Raw genomic sequence first — 19,786 nt, forward strand, 5'->3', positions numbered from 1 at the left:
AAACAACAAACCAAGGAAGCAAAAACTAACAAACCAAGATTCTATAGGTTGGAAGCTAACATACTTCATTAAACCTTTCACAGTTCTTGAAGATCAAACGAACATCAGCCACAAAGTCATCTGGGATTTGGTAGTGCTGGGAATGTTTTTTCTGAAGCTTCTTTTTCACGGTGGATAAATCCATCGGTTTCTTTATAATTTTATAGTAGTTTGGTATCTAAAAAAAAAAAAAAGTAGATAAAATTCTCCAGAAATACCAATCTGTTTTATTTAAAAATGCACAGCATATTAATTTCAGGGGGAAAAATACTGATTATAGAGGCAGCTGCTCACAAATTTTGGGTAGAATGAATGTAATTTAAGCCATCTGCCCTGATCATACCATGAAAACCAAATCTTATGGAGAATATGTGCCAGTCTCCATGGTTAGTGGAAGTCCCCATCTATTTCTCTTTGGTAAGTAGATTTAGAAAGAAAGCAATCACCAAGGGTAGCCAACCAATATTTTAAGGTTCTATTTAGCTCATCAGAATTTTATGACTCTAGAATAGGTTGGGTTTTCTTTTTTCCTTTCTTAAATAAAAATAACACACACACACCCACACACACAAACAAACAAACAAACAAAACCAAAGAGAGAGCCAGCAGGTGCGTGGTTAAGGCACTGGTCAACCACATTCAAGTCCCAGACCTAGCAGCCTGAAAATTACAACAAAATAAATAGACAGATAAATGTTTGGGGGGTGGGGGAGTAAAATTTTAAATTAACAAAATTCATTAATGTTATGATTTATCATCATTTAATATCATAGGAGGTCTGGCTTAGCAACATAGAAAGATTGTTAAAACATTTAATAAAAATTTATTAACCATTTAGTAATCATGCTGAGTACTTTTGGTTCTACTCTTGGCCAAAAATATTACCCCTGGGGTATAAGTGAAAAAGAAAACATTTAAATGTCATTTTCTCCTGTGAAATCTCCAAATTTAAAGATGATATACTTTCTAAAATCAGATGATTACTACTCGTACAAAATATCCTATTGTTTAGACCCTGCGCTTTAAAATTTATTTTCAACCTAGTCAGTAAATAAGTAAGCTACCATTTAACATTCTACAATAGGCCTGGTAATGCAATATCATATATATATATTATTTATTTATTTATTTTTTGGAGAGGTTTTCACTATAGGGCACATGTGCTCACCAGACAGAGAGAGACATAGAGACAGAAAGCGAGAAATCACCCCCCCAGAGGGGATGGTCAAGCCGCAATCCCTTCTCCTCCATTCTCCTCTCGGGATCTTGGGCAGGCACGCACTCACACGCACCCGGGGTGAGTTTTAAGCCACCGGGTCCGGGACGCGAACCGCGGTCGACTACGTGGGAGTCCAGCGACATAGCCATTACACTAACTGCTGGTTCCCGGTAATGCAATATCTTATTCTACAGCTGATGGCTAGCAAGTAAAATGTATATAGCATACTTTCACCACATTCTTTAGGCACTGAGCACATCTGGTCTACCTTTTACTGTAGTTGTTATACAGCTTTTTGCTTTAGGGCATGTGCCTTCACCAGAGAGAGAAAGAGCAAGAGACAGAGACAGTGAGAAGGAAAGTGAGAAATCACTCCCCAAGGGGGATGGCCATGCTGCAATCCCTTCTCCTCCACTCTTCTCCTGGGATCTTGGGCATGCACACACACGTGCCCAGAATGAGTTTCAAGCCACTGGCTCCAGGACTCAAATCACAGACAAACATGTGGGAGTTCAGCAATGAAACCGCTACACTATCTACTGGCCCTTACAGTAGTAGTTTAGAGTCTTTATTGTTTACGAAGTCTCCCTCCTTAAGGTAAACAAAATACAATGACTTGCAAAATTTCCTAGGTGTGTTTCCTCAATCTTGACTATTCATTAAAGTGGGCTTATGATAGTAGATCCAGTGTGATACTTTCAATTACATGCTTTTATTCAAATTAATCTTCACACAGAGACTATTTTCTCCCCATGGTTCAGAAACTAGGATAATTGAACTGGATTCCTGAAAATAATTTAGCTTAATATTCCCATTATATAGTTAAAAAAAGTAAAGACTGCAAAGTATGCCATTTACCCAGTTATAAGGTTGGTTAATGATAGAACTAAGAGCTAAGTTTTCTGACTTCAATTCAATATTCTTTTCATTATCACTGCTTCCCTTATGCCAATCTTAAAAGTAAAAAAGGACACAAAAATGAAATTAATTAAATTCTCATCAGAGAAACAAAATCTTTAAAGCCAAATGGCAATTTGAACAAATTAATCCATTTAGCGCTAACAAAGTTTCAATAAATAATAAGTGCCCACTATATTATCAGATACTATGCTGAACAATATTTACAAGGTCACCATATGGCACACTGGTTAAGGTGCTAGACTCCAACATGGCCAACTGCAGTTTGAGTCCTGGACCCACAGGCTTGAAACTCATGCCAGGCACATGTGCGTGTGTGTCCAAAATCCAGAGAGGAGAATAGAGAAGTGACTGTGGCATGACCATCCCTCCAGGGGGGTGATTTCTCTCTTTTTCCCTCTCTTTGTCTCTCCAGCAAGCACACATACCTTATAGCAACAATTTTTCTAAAATAAATTTTTTTAATTTACATGTTATCTTATATAATGAGTTTTCCAAAAGTTCACAGAAAATGCACATTATGAAAAGCTATGGATAGATTCTAGGTTTTTTTCTTTTTTAAAAAATTTTTTTCATTTCATTTTAGATTCTAAGTTTTTGTATCAAAATAAAGTCATGCTCTAATTCCATTTTTCCATGAACTTTAATTAAGTCCCTTCATGTAATACTTAAAGTAACCCAGTGAAGTAAGACGTGCTATCAGAAAACTCAAGTCTTAGGGAACAGTAGTTAGCGTAATGGCTATGTCGCTGGACTCCCATGTAGTCGACTCTGGTTCGAGTCCCGGACCCAGCGGCTTAAACTCACATCGGGTGCATGTGCGTGCGTGCCCAGGATCCTGAGAGGAGAATAGAGGAGAAGAGATTGCAGTGTGGCCATCCCCCCGGGGGGTGATTTCTCGCTTTCTGTCTGTCTCTTTCTGGTGAGCGCACGCACCCTATAGCAAAAACCTCTCCAAAAAAAGAAAAGAAAAGAAAACTCGAGTCTTAGAGAAGTTAAGGAGTTTATTCAAGAAGCCTGAGTTTTAATACAGTGGAACGCCAGAGCCTATACTCGTATCATACAAGACTTTACCAAGGGAGTTAGTAAAGGCAACTCACCGAAACAGGAACGGGCTCCTGAAATTCAATACTTAATTCATGGCAATAGAGGTAAAGCAGGAGACGTTCACATTTCTGGCCCAAAAAAGAAAAGAGAAATATAAAATATTTTTCTCCATAATAAGGTAGTCTTGAGAATGAGAACTCTATCACTACAAAGTATTAACAACAAACTGAACATAAGCCTCTGATGTGGCTAACCATCTAAAGATATACCCTTTAAGATAACCACCTCCCAGTTCTAAGACTATCATCTGCTCTACTTTCAAGAAATAAGAGTGCCTTTATTCTAATATAACTAAGATAATTTACCTATTATTAACTCTTGATTATTTATACAAATAAAGCTGCTGTAAAAGCAATATATAGCACTTTGTGAAGAAATTTATAAATTACCTGATATCAAATAAGTAAATATTTTATCACTATTGTTCCAAATTGTAATCCCTGAGGCAAGTAAGAGAAATGTTATTACCTGCTTTCTTCAAATGACTCCACTCAATTTCAAAATAAATAAAAACTGTCTCCTCAATCCATGCACATAATTTTTTTCACACAATCAGGAGTAAACTGAAATGTGTTTTACATTTCCAGTTTTCTATTTACTTAAACTTCCTTTAATATAGGTTTTTACATCTAAACATACATTATCTTCTCTTCATAGATGGTGAAAGAGGGATTCTGCAACTACTATGAGTACATCGGATTAAAGCCAAACTTAACTTTAAAGACCACAGAACTAAATAAGAGACATTCCGTCTTTGGAAACCAGACTACATATTAGATCAGGAGAAATCTTGGTGAAGTGAGGACAGAATATCAGATCTTATTTTTGTTTTTTAGGTTTTTGCCAGAGGGCACATGCACTCAACCAGACAGACAGAGGTTGAGAGAGGGAAAGTGAGAGATCACCCCCAGGGGTAGATGGCCATGCCACAATTCCTTCCCCTCCATTTTCTTCTCAGGATTGTGGTACTCATGCATATGTGCCCAGTATAATTTTTCAAGCCACCAGGTCTGGGACTTGAACCACTCCCTGTCAGCCATGTGAGACTCTAGCATCCCAACCACCTGCTGGCTCCAGATTTCATTTTTAATGATGGGAAGCTATTAGAGAATTTTAAGCAAGGAAGTCAGAAGCTTGTTGACATTTTTAAGAAGAAAGTTCCATTTAGTACAGAAAACAGACTAAAAGGAGGCAAAAGAAGCAGCAGGGAGACAGTGAAGAGATTATTATTAATATAATAGTCCAGATCCAAATGAGAGGTTCTGATGGCTATCTAACATGGTAAGCAGAGGGGAATAATATATTGGTCTTATAGCTATTCTCAATTTTTTCATTTGTTATTTGTTTGGGTTTTGTTTGTTGCTTTTATTGAGGGAGAGGACTATAAATTAAGATCTTAGTTGAAACGTGTTAAGTGTGAGGATACTTAATATGAGTATGGAGCTCAAGTGAGTAGAGATGGTTTGGCTAGTGGGATGGTTAAGGCAGCTGGATCCCACATAGCCAACCAAGCAGTTCAAGACCCAGGTCCAGCAGCATGAAAAACATGTTGGGGAGGGACCAGCAGGTGGCATAATGGTTACATTGCTGGACTCTCATGTAGTAGGCAGAGGTTTGTGTACTGGACTCGGTGGCTTAAAACTCATACCAGGTGCATATGCGTGCATGCCCAAGATCCTGAGAGAAGAATGGAAGAGAACGAATTGTAGCGTAGTCATTTCCCCTGGGGGGTGATTTCTTGCTTTCTGCTTTTCTCTGTCTCATTGGCAAGCACAAGTGCCCTATAGCAAAACGCTCTCTCTTAATTAAAAAAAAAAAAAAAAAAAAAACCACACATACAAAATATGCTGAGATATATGTGCGTGTGTCCATATGCATGTGTGTACGTGCGCATGTCCACCACAAGAGGCAGATGGAAAAGGGATTCTGGTGTAGCCATCCCTCATGGGGATGCTTTCTCACTTTCTAGTGAGCACAGGTGTCTTCTAACAAAATTAAAAAAAAAAAAAAAAGATGTAAGAAGTTAGCAATATACCATCAGATGATTACCAAATAAAAACTTATTAAGGCCTAGATCTGTAGCCTAGTGGTTAAGGGACCTTGATCCCACATGGTTGACTGCACAGTTCTAATTCCAGCTTTGGCAGCCTGAAAAATATGCCAGGCACATGTGTGTGCATGCCCCAAATCCCAACAGGATGAACAGATGAAGAAAAGATTGTGGTGTGACCATGCCCTATTGGGGGATGCTTTCTCCCTCTCCCTCTACTTGGTTAGTGCATGGGTCCTCTGGTAAAATTTTAAAATAATAAAGAAAATTTTAAAGGATTATGTGTATATTACATGGAAGCAGAGAAGATGTGTACAGAGACATTTACAGAATCCCTACCAAAATCAACTTATCTGACTGACACTTACCCTTTGGTCCACGGGGCTTAACCCCTGTGCAGTTTTCCCCTTCTTACTATGTTGCAAATTATCACAATCATATTCAACTTCTGGCTTCCCAATATCTCTGCAAAATGTACATATCCAGTCCCCACTAGACAGGGAAATAAGCAATTAGTCCACATAATTATAACAAAGCCTGCTCTAGACAAGTTCCTTCAGTGTCTTATTATTTATCTTTACCCTAAACTCTTCACATCTACATAAACTGAGGGATAAAAGGAAAAAAGGAGAGTTGAAAGAAACAAATATGACTACTACTTCATGGTCTCTGATATCAACAGACAAAAGATTTATGAACATAAAAATAAAATGTTAACTAGAAGAATGATTAGCTCTAGAATCAAACACTCCCATTTGTAGATGCAAGGACTGATTTCTGAAAATTAGTAAACTGCCCAATCTTACTACAGAATTACACCCAGATTATAGGTTTTAGAACCTAGCCTATCATACCTGTCCCACTGTATTAGCTAGTATTCAGCTTGCCTTGGGTGCTCACCAGTGAATGCTTTAATGCTTAAAACAATATTTAACAGTCACGAGGTCTAACAGTCTGAGGACAAAGTTCAATACTGAAGGTATTCCATGCAAATGGAAATCAAAAAAAGGCTAGAATCGCAATACTGATATCATATAAAATAAGGCTTTAAGACAAAAACTGTAAGAAGAGACAAAGGACACTGTCTAGCACTAAAAGGGCTAATTCACCAAGAAGATACAACACTTACAAATACCTATGCACCCAACTCGGGAACACTCGAATCCATGAAAGAAAAACTGTTACATCTAAAGGGTGAGATAGACTGCAACACAGTAGTTATTAGGGATCTCAACACCCCACTATCTCCCTTGGAAAGATCATCGAGACAAAAAATAAGCAAACAGATGCAGGATCTAAATGATGCCTTAAATGAAACAGCCTTGACAAACATCTATAGAATTTTCCACCCTATAATCATAAAATAAACATTTTTCTCATCCTCACATGGAATCTTTTTGAAGACTGACCACACGAAAGGGGACAAAATAAGGCTTTACAAATTCAAAAGTATGGAAACTATATATAGCATCTTCTCTGACCATGATGGAGTTAAAGTTGAAATTAATTTAGAAAATATACAAACATATGGAAACTAAACAACCTACTCCTGAATAACTTTATAGCCACTGAAGAAATTAAGACTGAAATCAAAATAGTCACTGAAACCAATAAAAACAAGTCTATGAGTTAGTTACATAACCTATGGGACACAGCAAAAGCAGTCACAAGAGGGAAGTTCACAGCAATTAGTGCACGTAAGGAAAAGATGGGAAAGGGGGCAAATAGACCACCTTAAACAACACACCTCAGGGAACTGGAAAAACAACAATTCCAGGAGAAAAAAATAATAAATATCTGAGCAGAAATAAATGAGATAGGGAACAGACAAACTATACAGAAAAAAGTAAAACCAAAAGCTAGTTCTTTTAGAAGATAAACATTACTGATTCACTGTTAGCTAGACTAAATAAGAAGAGAGAAATGAACCAGATAAATCAAATTCACCATCAAACAGGCAATATTACAACAGATGAAAGAGAAATATAAATGAACATTAGAGAATAGTCTGAGTGACTACACACCAATAAGAAAACCTGGATGAGATGGACAAATTTCTGGACACATATAAGCTACAAAGACTGAATCAGGAAAACATAAAGAGCCTGAATAGACCAATAACAATCAATGAGATCGAATCTGTAATAAAAAAATCTCCCAAAGAAAAGTCCAAGTCTCAATGGTTTCATTTCTGAGTTCTATAAAACTTTTTTAAAAAGAGCTAACCCCCATTCTACTTCAAACTATTTCTGAAGATCCAAAAGGAAGGAACCCTCCCAAATCCATTTTATGAAGCCTCCATCACCTTCATCCCCAAAACAGACAAGGCTGTAACAAACAATAAAAACTACAGACCAATATCTATGATAACTACAGATGCAAAAATGTTCAACAAGATACTAGCAAATCATATCCAATAACACATTAAAAAGATGATGCAATACAACCAAGTAGGATTTATTCCAGGGATGCAAGGGTAGTACAACCATAAATGTAATACACTGCATTAACAGAAAGAAAGATAAAAACTGTATGATTATATCAGTCAATGCAGAAAAAGCATTTGAGAAAATATAACATCCCTCCATAATTAAGACTCTCAGCAAAATCAGCATAAAAGGGACATTTCTCAACATAATAAAAACCATATATGAAAAACCCATAGTTAACATCATACTAAACAGGGAAAAGCAGAAAGTTTTCTACTAAAAACTGGAACGAGACAGGGCTGCCCGCTTTTTTCCCCTCTTTTTCATATAGTACTGGGAGTCCTAGCCAATACAATCAGACAAGAGAATAAAATAACAGGCATTCAAACAGGGAAAGAAGAAGTGAAATTATCTCTATTTGCAGATAACATGATTATGTACATAGAAAATCCACAAGAATACACACACACACACACACACACACACACACACACACAAACCTCCTGAAAGTGATAAATGATAGAGTAAAGTGGCAGGATACAAACTCAATATACAGAAATCTAAAGCATTTCTATACATGAACAAGGAACAGACTAATGTAGAATTGAAAACAGCAATCCCATTTACAATAGCCACAAAAAGTAAAAGATACCTAGGAATAAACCTAACTTAAGAAGTCAAAGAGCTCTACAAGGAAAACTATGAAAAACTAAAAAAAGAATTGAAAATGACACAAAAAAGTAGAAAGACATTCCAAGTTCCTGAATTGGAAGAATTAATATAATCAAAATGTCAATTCTAGCCAAATCATCTACAAAGTTAATGCAATCCCAACCAAATTACCAGATATTCTTCATAGATTTAGGAAAAGAAAAAAAACACAGAATTTGTCTGGAATCATAAAAGACCCTCCCCTATTGTCAAAGCAATTCTGTGCAAGAAGGGAGTAATAGGAGGCATCTCATTCCCTGACCCTAAAATATATTACAAAGCTGTGATAATCAAAACAGCATGGTATTAGTACAAAAAAACAGGCACGTGGACCAATGGAACAGAAGAGACCCCAGAAATAAACCCCAAAACATACAGCCAATGGATTTTTTTTTTTTTTTTTGAGAGGTTTTTGCTATAGGGTGTGTGCACTCACCAGAAAGATAAGAGAGAGACAGAGAGACAGAAAGTGAGAAATCACCCCCAAGGCCACACCACAATCCATTCTCCTTCATTCTCCTCTCAGGATCTTGGACACGCACGCACATGGGCCTGGCGTGAGTTTAAGAGACCAGATCCGGGATTCAAACCATGGAAGACTACGTGAGAGTCCAGCGACATAGCCATTACGTTAACTACTGGTCCTTTCCGCTAATAAAACACACACAAGGTGATAAAGAAAAAAGAGAACTGGGCTTAAAATTAAGAAACCTGTGTTTAAATGTCATTGCTTTCATCCACCTGCAGACAGATTAAACTGGACTCCTATCTCTCACCATTAACAAAAATCAACTTACAGTGGATCAAAGATCATCTAAGATCTCGAACTATAAAACTCGTGGCGGAAAACACAGGGGAAACTCTTGGAGACATCGAAGTAGGCAAAGACTTCTTAAATAAGACCCCTAGTGCACAGGCAATGATGTTAAAAATAGACAAGTGAGACTACTTCCGGTTAAAGTGCTCTGCACAGTAAAAGAAACAATTAGAGTGAATTGGCAACATTCAGAATGGGGGAAATATAATCGCAAATTATGCCTCAGATAAGGAACTGATAACCAAAATATACAGGGAACACAAGTAGCTTATCACCCCTAAAAATGACCAACCCAATTAAAAGATGTGCAAATGAGCTGAACAGGCAATTCTCTAAAGAAGACATACAAACAGCCAAAAAGCATATAAAAAGATGCTCAACATCTCTTATTACAAGGGAGATGAGAATCAAAACTACAATGAGATACCACCTAATCCCAGAGTAGTTAAGATGTTAAAAATACAGAATGTTAAGTACTGGCAAGGCTGTGTTGAAAAGGGAACTCTTCTATGCTGTTGGTGGGAATATAAATTAGTACAGCTACTGTGGAGAACAATATAGAGGTTCCTCAAAGACCTACAAATAGAACTGCCATATGATCCAGCAATTCCACTGCTGGGTATCTATCCAAAGGATAGGAACACAGTCAGAAAAGTACTTGCACATCCATGTATTGCAGCATTAGTCACAATTGCTAAGACCTGGAACCAAGCCAAATTTCCACAAACAGATGATTGGATTGAAAAAAATGTGACACGTATACACTACAAAATACTACTCAGCAAGAAAAAACACTGAGACCCTGGCATCTGATAGAAGTGGATGAATATGGAAGATTTACTGCTAAGTGAAACATGCCAGACTATGAAAGAGAGGCACAGTATGTCCCCACTCAATACATACTGTCTGTTTGTACTCTATGGCAGAAACTTAAAGACTAGAAGATAAAAAAGCACGGAGAACAATTGTGGGCACTAAAGACAGTGTGTGAGAAGGGTAGGAAATAGGAGAGGGTGAGAAGAAGGGAATCAAGGGGAAAAAAATTTAAGGGTCACAAAAATGGGAAATTATCTGTTGATGATAACGTGTACGATAATATCTTTAACCAGACTAATACACAGTGGACTCATAATGGGAAAATTCATTTTGTATGCTGTAATGCTCTACAGTGATATTAAAAAATAACAATAAGATATATTTTAAGAATGAGATGCTGTGTTGAAGCAGGCAGTTGGTTAATGTGCTGGACTCCCACACAGCCAACAACTGTTCAAGTCCCAGACTGGAGACTTGCTTTCTCACTTTCTCTTTCTCTCTCTGGTCAAGTTAAATAATATAAATAAAATGATTCTTACAAAAGAGATTAATAATAATAAATAAAATAATTCTTAAAAAAGAGATTAATAGTAATAGGGAAAAAATTTGCTGACCCCACAGCCTTGGAGGCAAGGGTCTAGTGGTTAAGAGAGCAGGATTCCACATGGCTGCCTATGGTTTAAGTTCTTAGCTCCAGTGGTTTGAAAAACACACCAGGCACAGGTGTGTGCATGCTCAAAATCCCAATAGGGAAAAATGGAAGGGAAGGGATTATGGCATGACCATGCCCCATTTGAGGGTACATCTTCTCTCTCCCTTTCTCTGGTAATTAAAAAATTCACCTTCAGGAAGAAACAGACTTTCTCCAAGACACTAATCCTCTTGCCCCTCTTAATTTAGATCTTTACCTAATCTGTTTACACTGAATATAAACTGAAAGCCAAGAGATGAAGTCTATTATCACTAATGTACCACTTAGATCTTAACACATTTTTTCATTCTGTTCTTAGTTTCCTTGGGAGGTAATATTAAAGAAATAATAGGCTCTTTGTTTTATAGGACTACTATGCATCGGTTATGAAGGCTGTCTGGGGGTCAGACAGTACTGTAGTAGTAAAATATAATGTTCTGCAAGGCAATGCCACATGCTATAGTTCTCACTTCAAGTTCTGAAGGCTTCCCTCAGTACACTGAGCACACACCTGCCCATAATCCAGGGCTGGCTGGAGGTCGGATGTAGATTATGGCATCAGGACTTGTTCAGGGTCTGTCTGTCTGTCTGTCTGTCTGTCTCTGGCTCATGGAAGAAACAAACTTAGGGGGGGGAAAAACACCACCTGCCCCAAACAACTTTCTGCTATTTATTTTTCTAGCTTACAAAAATCAACAACGACGACAACAACAAAACAACTATTTCACTAGTACCTTGGAAAGCTAAGAAGTGTTGGAACATGACAAGTTAGATGAAAGACCTTCGGGCATTTTTCACAGCACAAGAGATCTCCTCCATTTTGGCAGACAGCACACCAGTCTTCATTTGGGTCATCATCTTTGCTGTTGCCATCTCCTCCAATCCTTACAGACCTGTGCATGAGGCTTCGAATTGAGGACTTTCCATTAACAAGGCTGCTAAGCCCTGACTGTTTGCAGCTTTCATTCATATCTGTAGGCTCCGTTTTCACATGGTTTTCCAGGCTTGTTAATGCATCTAACTCACTCTCTAGATGCAGGTTGGTTGAGAGAGGTGGTGTCAAGCTACTCTCAGGACTGCTCAACTAAAAGAAAACAACAACAAATCCTTGAAGAATCACTTAATACGTTTTGTATGCAGTGTGAGTATTTAAAAGTTATGTCAATATGCATACATAATACCAACATAACTTAAAATTTAAGGAGTCTACCCCTCTAATACTGGGTTCAGTCAGATATTAATTAAACACTAAATGAGAAGTGAACATAAGATTATACTTTTCCTGTAGAAGGGTGACAAAGGCATACTATTTTTCACCCTGAATCTGTGGCATAGCATTAGAGAAGCATTCTGTAATATTCCTCTGCTCGCATTTCACTCTACTTTTAAGAATACTGTGACAATGAAAAGGGAATCTTTCACCACCCTTTTGTACCCATTTTAAGGAGGTACTTTACCTTCTAAACCAAGTTCTAGATGAAAAGATGATACTGCTCTAACCTCAAGGCTAAATGTATTGTTCCCTAAACATATATCTAACATGTTGAATATACTAATGTCCTGAATTTTACACACACACACACACACACACACACATACACACAATTCCTATGTGCAAGCCATTCATAAAATGAGACAAAAGCCTGGTTAAGAAGAAAAAACAAAAATTGAAATTTCTAAATGAAGAGGCACTTGGTTATCTTTTATTCTACATTATAAATTTTCTAAAATGTTTCATCCAGTAAACTCTAGAATGATTAATAATTCATAAGTCAAAAGCAATCTCCATAACACCAAACTCTTAAATCGATAAACTTCTTTCATGCTAACAATCTTAATGCTGAGCTTGCAGATCCAGGGCAATAACCAAGGATCTTTTTTGTGGCCTAAGATTCAACTGAGATCAATAATAAATTCAGGAAAAGACAGAATCCCATTCAGCATTATGGCAAAAACAGTACAAACTCGAAGATAATTTCAGATCAATACTTAACATGATTATGTCTTTTCTGATTAATTACAGTTGACTCTTAGAGAAAAAAGGATGAAGTTGACTGCTGAAGAGAGAGACAAAAGAGACTGGCAGCCAAACAGAGCAGTGGGAGAAATGGACTCTAGATTTTATGTTGGAGAGGTCTTCATATATAAAAAAAGAAAAAAGAAAAGAAAAGGTTAGGGTTGGAAAAATATTTTTGGCTTATGTCAGACACAAAAATGCAAAGATAAATGTCTACAGAACCACTATTTGATCTAATATATTGGGTTACTGGAAAAGTCATGATGCATTTTTGCATAGAAAAACATGGAAAAAATATGTCATGACTTTTTTGATAACCTAATACTTAGAGATGGAAGACTCACTAAGTGACCTCCTCAAGTTCCTGTCAGACCCTGGTAGGAGCTTACCATGCAAGCACTCCTCCTGCCATCCTCTGTCTTTTCTTGTTTCACAGCTCCTGAAAAGCTACATATTTCATCTTCAGTCCCAGGTTCTTGTTTGACCTTTACTTGGTCAGACTTGAAACTAAGACTTGTCTTCTCAGCAGTTCTTCCTGATGACCCACAGCTAATTAAAAAAAAAAAAAAAAGACAACAAATAAAGGTCACACATATTTAGTTGTATAGTATAAATAAAAACAATTACAAAGAAAAGTCATGTTCATTAAAATGAAAACACAATAGACAATTTATAGAAGACAAGGACACTCATAACACAGTTAAGAGAAATGTGGCATAAGTCTACCTTCAAACTCTTTAAAAATGTAGATCTGATTTACAAAAGACCCTAAAAACACACTTACGGTCTGAGGCATTTACATTAAATTATTTAAGGAGTCTAGTAAATAATTATTTTTCCTAATCAGTAGTATAAATGTCAGCAATTGCTTCCCTTTATAAAAATAGTTTCAACTTTTCTTATCTCCCCAAACATCTAAAGATACACCAATAATAGTGGTTCATGAAGCCTCTTTGAAGAGACTTTTGGGAGTAGAGGATGGAGAAAGGGCAAGGACCAACAATGTTCTTATTTAATCAATATAATGACAGGCAAGAGGAAAGGTACAGTTTGATCTAAAACACAAAGCAAAATTACTGCTAAGAATGAATTAACTGGTAAGGCTATACTGCTATTGAGAATGAACACCTTTTCATTCAGTTTGTACTTTTCTTCTAAAAGCACAAATTAATTATTTAAAGTAAAATTAAAAGGCCAAGCAAATGTTTAATAGGACCAGTCATCAGAATGTGTAAACACACATATATAGGTATGTAAAAAAACATTCAGAGATAGCCCCATAGCCTAGTGGTTTAAGGAACTGGATGCCACACTGACAACCACGGCTCAAATCCTGGGCACCAGCAGGCACACGTGTGAGCATACTCTAAATCCCAGATGAAGAAATGGAAGAGAACAGACTGCGGGATGACCATGCCCCAGAGGAATGGTCTGTCTCCCTCTTTGTCTCTCTCTGATTAAGTGCATATGCTCTCTGGCAACTAAGAAATAAAGAAAACATTCATATATTATTTTAAATAAAATCTTCCTTGCATTGTACTAAACTATTCAAACTAGAGAATATAACAGTAAAATAAGTACAATAGCAACTGCATTTTATCTTTTTTTTTTTTTTGAGAGGTTTTTGCTATACGGCGCATGCACTCGCCAGAAAGACAGAGAGAAACAGAGAAACAGAAAGTGAGAAATCACCCCCCGAGGGGGATGGCCACGTCGCAATCCCTTCTCCTCCATTCTCCTCTCGGGATCTTGGGCACGTACACACACATGCCTGGCGTGAGTTTTAAGCCACTGGGTCCGGGACGCGAACCGTGGTCGACTATGGGGGAGTCCAGCGACATAGCCATTACGCTAACTGCTGGTTCCCAGCAACTGCATTTTATCTTTTTTTTTTTTTTGAGAGGTTTTTGCTATACGGCGCATGCACTCGCCAGAAAGACAGAGAGAAACAGAGAAACAGAAAGTGAGAAATCACCCCCCGAGGGGGATGGCCACGTCGCAATCCCTTCTCCTCCATTCTCCTCTCGGGATCTTGGGCACGTACACACACATGCCTGGCGTGAGTTTTAAGCCACTGGGTCCGGGACGCGAACCGTGGTCGACTATGGGGGAGTCCAGCGACATAGCCATTACGCTAACTGCTGGTTCCCAGCAACTGCATTTTATCTTAAAGAGCATAAGCAAAGCACAAACACGCTCCTATTTCTTAGCTCTGTGTAACAAAAATACCTGAATACTAATAAACAAGACAGTAGCAATAAGTGGCCCTAGTACCAAGAAGATTGTTTCCAGACACTATTTCCCTGTTAATCTGACCAGAATTTCTCCAGAAAATGGCTACTTTTGGGTCTAAGATAAAAAAATGTACAAAATGAACCAGTAAACAATGAAACTTCCAAAGACTACAGGGATTATAGCAAAGGACTAAAGAGCAAACTAGAAAAGCCCTGAGAAGCCACAGATGAAACAATGTAGGTCACCATTAAAAAAAAAAAAAAAAAAAAAAAAATACCCTGTAATAAATTAAATATATAACGTATGTTTAAATATCTGAGCCCATGAAGGTAAGAATAATAAAACTCATTGATCACTGTTGGAGGGTGCTAGAAATTAACTTATTACCATGAAAGCAGGTCAATAAAGAGAAAGAATCAATTTATCCTGCCCCCCCCTTTTTTTTTTTGGAGAGGTTTTTGCTATACGGCGCATGCACTCGCCAGAAAGACAGAGAGAAACAGAGAAACAGAAAGTGAGAAATCACCCCCCGAGGGGGATGGCCACGCCACAGTTCCTTCTCCTCCATTCTCCTCTTGGGATCTTGGGCACGCATGCACATGTGCCCAGCGTGAGTTTAAGACACCGGGTCCAGGACTTGAACTGTGGTCGACTACATGGAGTCCAGTGACATACCCATTATACTAACTGCTGGTCCCTATTCTGCCTTTTCTATAACCCAATAATTGGCAACAGAAAATGTCTCTTACAATTAAAATTTAATTTTTCTTTTTCCTTTCTTTTCTCTTTTTTTTTTTAAGTTTCGCTATAGGGTATGTGTGCTCACCAAGGAGAGACAGGAAGAGAGCGATAGAGAGGGAAAATGAGAAATCACCCCCTCCCCAAGGTGGTAGGGGGCATGGCCACAAACACAATCCCTCCGCCTCCCTTCTTCTCTTCGGTTCTGGGTGCACACACACACATGTGCCCAGCATTATTTTCAAGCACCAGGTCTAGGAACTGTGAAGTCAGCCATGTAGGATACGGTAGCCCCAATTCCATACTATCTGCTGGCCCTAAAATATTATTTTTCAAGCAGTAAAAAAAAAAAAAAAATAAGAGTTAAATAATGATTATGAATAGCTTCTATTACAAAAAAAAAAAAAAAAGATATTACCCAAAGAGATATTATACACCCACATGATCGTAATGCACACTACCACCATGAAGTATTCTTGCCCTCCTTTTCCTCAAATCAAAAACAAATCTAATCAGGGGAACCAGCAGTTAGCGTAATGGCTATGTCGCTGGACTCCCACGTAGTCGACCACAGTTCGCATCCCGGACCCGGCGGCTTAAAACTCACGCCAGGCGCGTGTGCGTGCGTGCCCAAGATCCCAAGAGGAAAACGGAGGAGAAGGGATTGTGGTGTGACCATCCTCCGTGGGGGGTGATTTCTTGCTTTCTGTCTCTATGTCTCTGTCTGTCTGGCGAGCGCACGCACCCTATAGCGAAACCTCTCAAAAAAAAAAAAAAAAAAAATCTAATCGGACGATCCCTTCTGGTCTTTCTTTCCAACTCAGGCCAGGCACAATGGCTCCCACAAAGAGGGATGGCGAAAAGAAGGGTTGTTCAGCCATCAATGAGGTAGTGATATGAGAATACACCAACATTCTCAAGCACATCCATAGTGTGGGGTTTAAGAAACACGCCCTCCTCAAGCAATCAAAGAGATTCAGATATTTGCAATGAAGGAGATGGGAACTCCAGATGTTCACAGTGATACCAAGTTCAACAACGATGTCTGGGTAAAGGAATAAGGAACGTCCCATACCATATCTGGGTGTGGTTGTCCAAGAAACAATGAGGATGAAAATTCACCAAACAAGCGCTATACACGGGTACGTAATAACCTATGTACCTGTTATCATTTTCAGAAAACAGTCAATGTGGATGAAAACTTAGTGCTGATTTTCAAATAAAGTTATAAAACCATAAGAAAAAAAATGAAACCTGGTTTATTGGGTCATTGGAAAAGTCATGACACATTTTTGCATAGAAAAACATATCATGACTTTTCTGACTACCCAATAAATATCAACACAGATTAAATATACGAACAAAAAAGAAAGTGTATTTAAACAAGATGGGAAAGTTCTATAAAAGAAATAACTTTCTACAACAAACAGATTTTTTTAAAAAAGATTATTTATTTATTTACATTTGTTATTGTTAGCTTTTTATTATTATTTATTTATTTGATGAGAGAGAGAGAGAAAGTGAGAAAGCAAACCACCAGGTCCGGGACTTTAACCATGGTTGGCCATGTGGGAATCCAGAGCCCTTATCTACCACACCACCTGCTGGCCCCAACTAACAGATGTTGATATAAACCTGTCACTGACAGCAATATATAGAGTTTACGTGAATCTGATTCAGAGAAATTTCTTTTTTGGAGAGGTTTTTGCTATAGGGTGTGTACACTCGCCAGAAAGACAGAGAGAGACAGAGAGACAGAAAGTGAGAAATCACCCCCCTGAGGGGAATGGCCACGTCGCAATCCCTTCTCCTCCATTCTTCTCTTTGGATCTTGGGCATGCATGCACATGCACCCAGTGTGAGTTTAAGCCACCGGGTCTGGAACTCAAACCGCAAAACTGGGACCAGCAGCTAGCGTAATGGTTATGTCGCTGGACTCGCCATGTAGTAGACTGCGGTTCGAGTCCCGGACCCGGTGGCTTAAACTCACGCCAGGTGCAGAGGAGAATGGAGGAGAAGGGATTGCAGTGTGGCCATCACCCCTGGGGGGTGATTTCTCACTTTCTGTCTCTCTTTCTGGCAAGCGCATGTGCCCTATAGCGAAAACCTCTCCAAAAAAAGAGAAAAAAATACATGGATTACTTAAAAAAAACAAACAAACAAAAAAACCCTAAAAACTTAGCTGTTGGGTCAGCTGGTTGCATGGTGGTGAAGGCAGCTGGATCACACATGGCTGACTGCATGGTTCAAAGTCCTGGACCCATGGGACCAGCAGTTAGTGTAATGGCTATGTCACTGGACTCCCATGTAGTCGACCATGGTTCGAATCTCAGACCTGGTGGCTTAAACCTCACGCCAGACACGTGTGGGTGCGTGCCCAAGATCCCGAGAGGAGAATGGAGAAGTGATTACGTCATGGCCATCCCCCCTGGGGGGTGATTTCTCGCTTTCTGTCTCTCTGTCTGGCAAGCGCACACGCCCGACAGTAAAAACCTCTCAAAAAAAAAAAAAGGTCCTGGACCCAGCAAGCTTGAGAAACACACCAGGCACACATACGTGTGTACTCAAAATCCTAAAAGGAGGGAGAAATGAAGAGAGAACTGTAGCATGACCATTCCCCACAGGGCAGATCCTTTCTCACTTTCCCTCTCTGTCACTCACTATAAGCATATTTGCCCTCTGGCCAAAAAATAAAAAAAGATGCTAATTGTTTTTTTTTTAAATAAAGAGAATGATTTGTTTGATTATATTTATTTGTTTGTTTGACCAGAGATTGAGAGAGAGAGAGAGAAAAGGAAAGTGAGAAAGCAAACCACCAGGTTGAGAACTTGAACCATTGTCAGCCATGTAGGAGTCCAGTGACTTAACCACCATGCAACCTGCCAGCCCTTAGCTACTAATTTTTTAAGATGTAATTATGGTTGTGTGGTTATAAATTTCTTATTGTTAAGTGATGTACACTGAAGCAGTCACAAGTTAAACAACATGGTGGCAGATTTTCTTCAAAATAATTCAGACCAGGAAGAAATAGCAAGAGTATAGAAAAAATAAGACTGGCCATAACTTGATCATTGTCGAAGCTGGGTGAGAAGCATATACAGGTTCACTGTAATATTCTACTTTTATTATATATTTGAATTTTTTCTTAAAAAGAAAAAGATTAATTAATAACATAATACTCACCTGCCTCGACTGCCAGTACTAGATGTACTAGGGGGTCTCACAGGTGTGTGAGAATTGGATAAACCTAAAAAATGGTAGGGAAAAATGAACATCTATATAAGAATATCCAGAATTCATTCTATCTGCTAGTTATAGAATTTAAGATTATTTTAACTCAATTTAGAAATTCTTGACAACCAGAATTTTGCAAAATCAGGGATGGCATATGTAATCACTAGCAGACACCATTCAATTTGCTTCAGCTGAGCACAGACATCACCTCAGAATCCTCCTCAGAGCAACAATATCCAACCAAAGAATATTACCAGATCAGGACATCTGTGATCCCTCCCTGAAGTTATCTGATAAAATATTCTACTTAAGATTCCCATTAATTATTCTCTTCACAAGTCCTGAAATAATTTTAACTAAACTTCAAGAAAATTGTGGTTCCAAAAAAACTTTATGATGTACTTCATACAAAATCCACACTTAAATTTTAATTAATATTTCTCTAAAAGTATCTGTAAATTCTATCTACATCTAGATATAATATAGATATCTATACCTAGAAATAATACAATATAGATAGATATCTATATCTAGAAATAATGAAAGTGGTCAGTTTCAGTTAGGAAAAAAACAAACAAACATTTAATTTACATCAGAAGAATATACTCCATAACTACTTTGGAACTGTTAACCTGTTTGGAGTTGCTTTCTATCATGCATTTTTCAGAGTCCCATTTGAATCACCCTGTAATAGGGTCAAAACAACTAATGGGATTTTGGATGAAAGTTACACTTATGAACACTGTAGTAGTTTCCGATAAATTT

At 38.0% G+C, this 19,786-nt stretch overlaps 1 protein-coding gene across 1 annotated transcript in view; it reads right to left on the reverse strand.

Moving 5' to 3' along the window:
• Positions 1-19,786, reverse strand: part of TRIM33 (tripartite motif containing 33) — a gene marked incomplete at its 5' end in the record, with an annotated part of 131,472 nt that overhangs the window by 6,505 nt on the left and 105,181 nt on the right. The window contains 6 exon segments of the mRNA XM_006149664.3: positions 65-217; positions 3,277-3,351; positions 5,702-5,825; positions 11,532-11,881; positions 13,204-13,363; positions 18,971-19,034. Of these exon segments, the coding sequence (XP_006149726.2) occupies positions 65-217; positions 3,277-3,351; positions 5,702-5,825; positions 11,532-11,881; positions 13,204-13,363; positions 18,971-19,034 (926 nt within the window).

This window comes from Tupaia chinensis, unplaced genomic scaffold, assembly GCF_000334495.1.
Source record: "Tupaia chinensis unplaced genomic scaffold, TupChi_1.0 Scaffold000270_2, whole genome shotgun sequence".
In the NCBI taxonomy this organism is placed as follows: domain Eukaryota; kingdom Metazoa; phylum Chordata; class Mammalia; order Scandentia; family Tupaiidae; genus Tupaia; species Tupaia belangeri.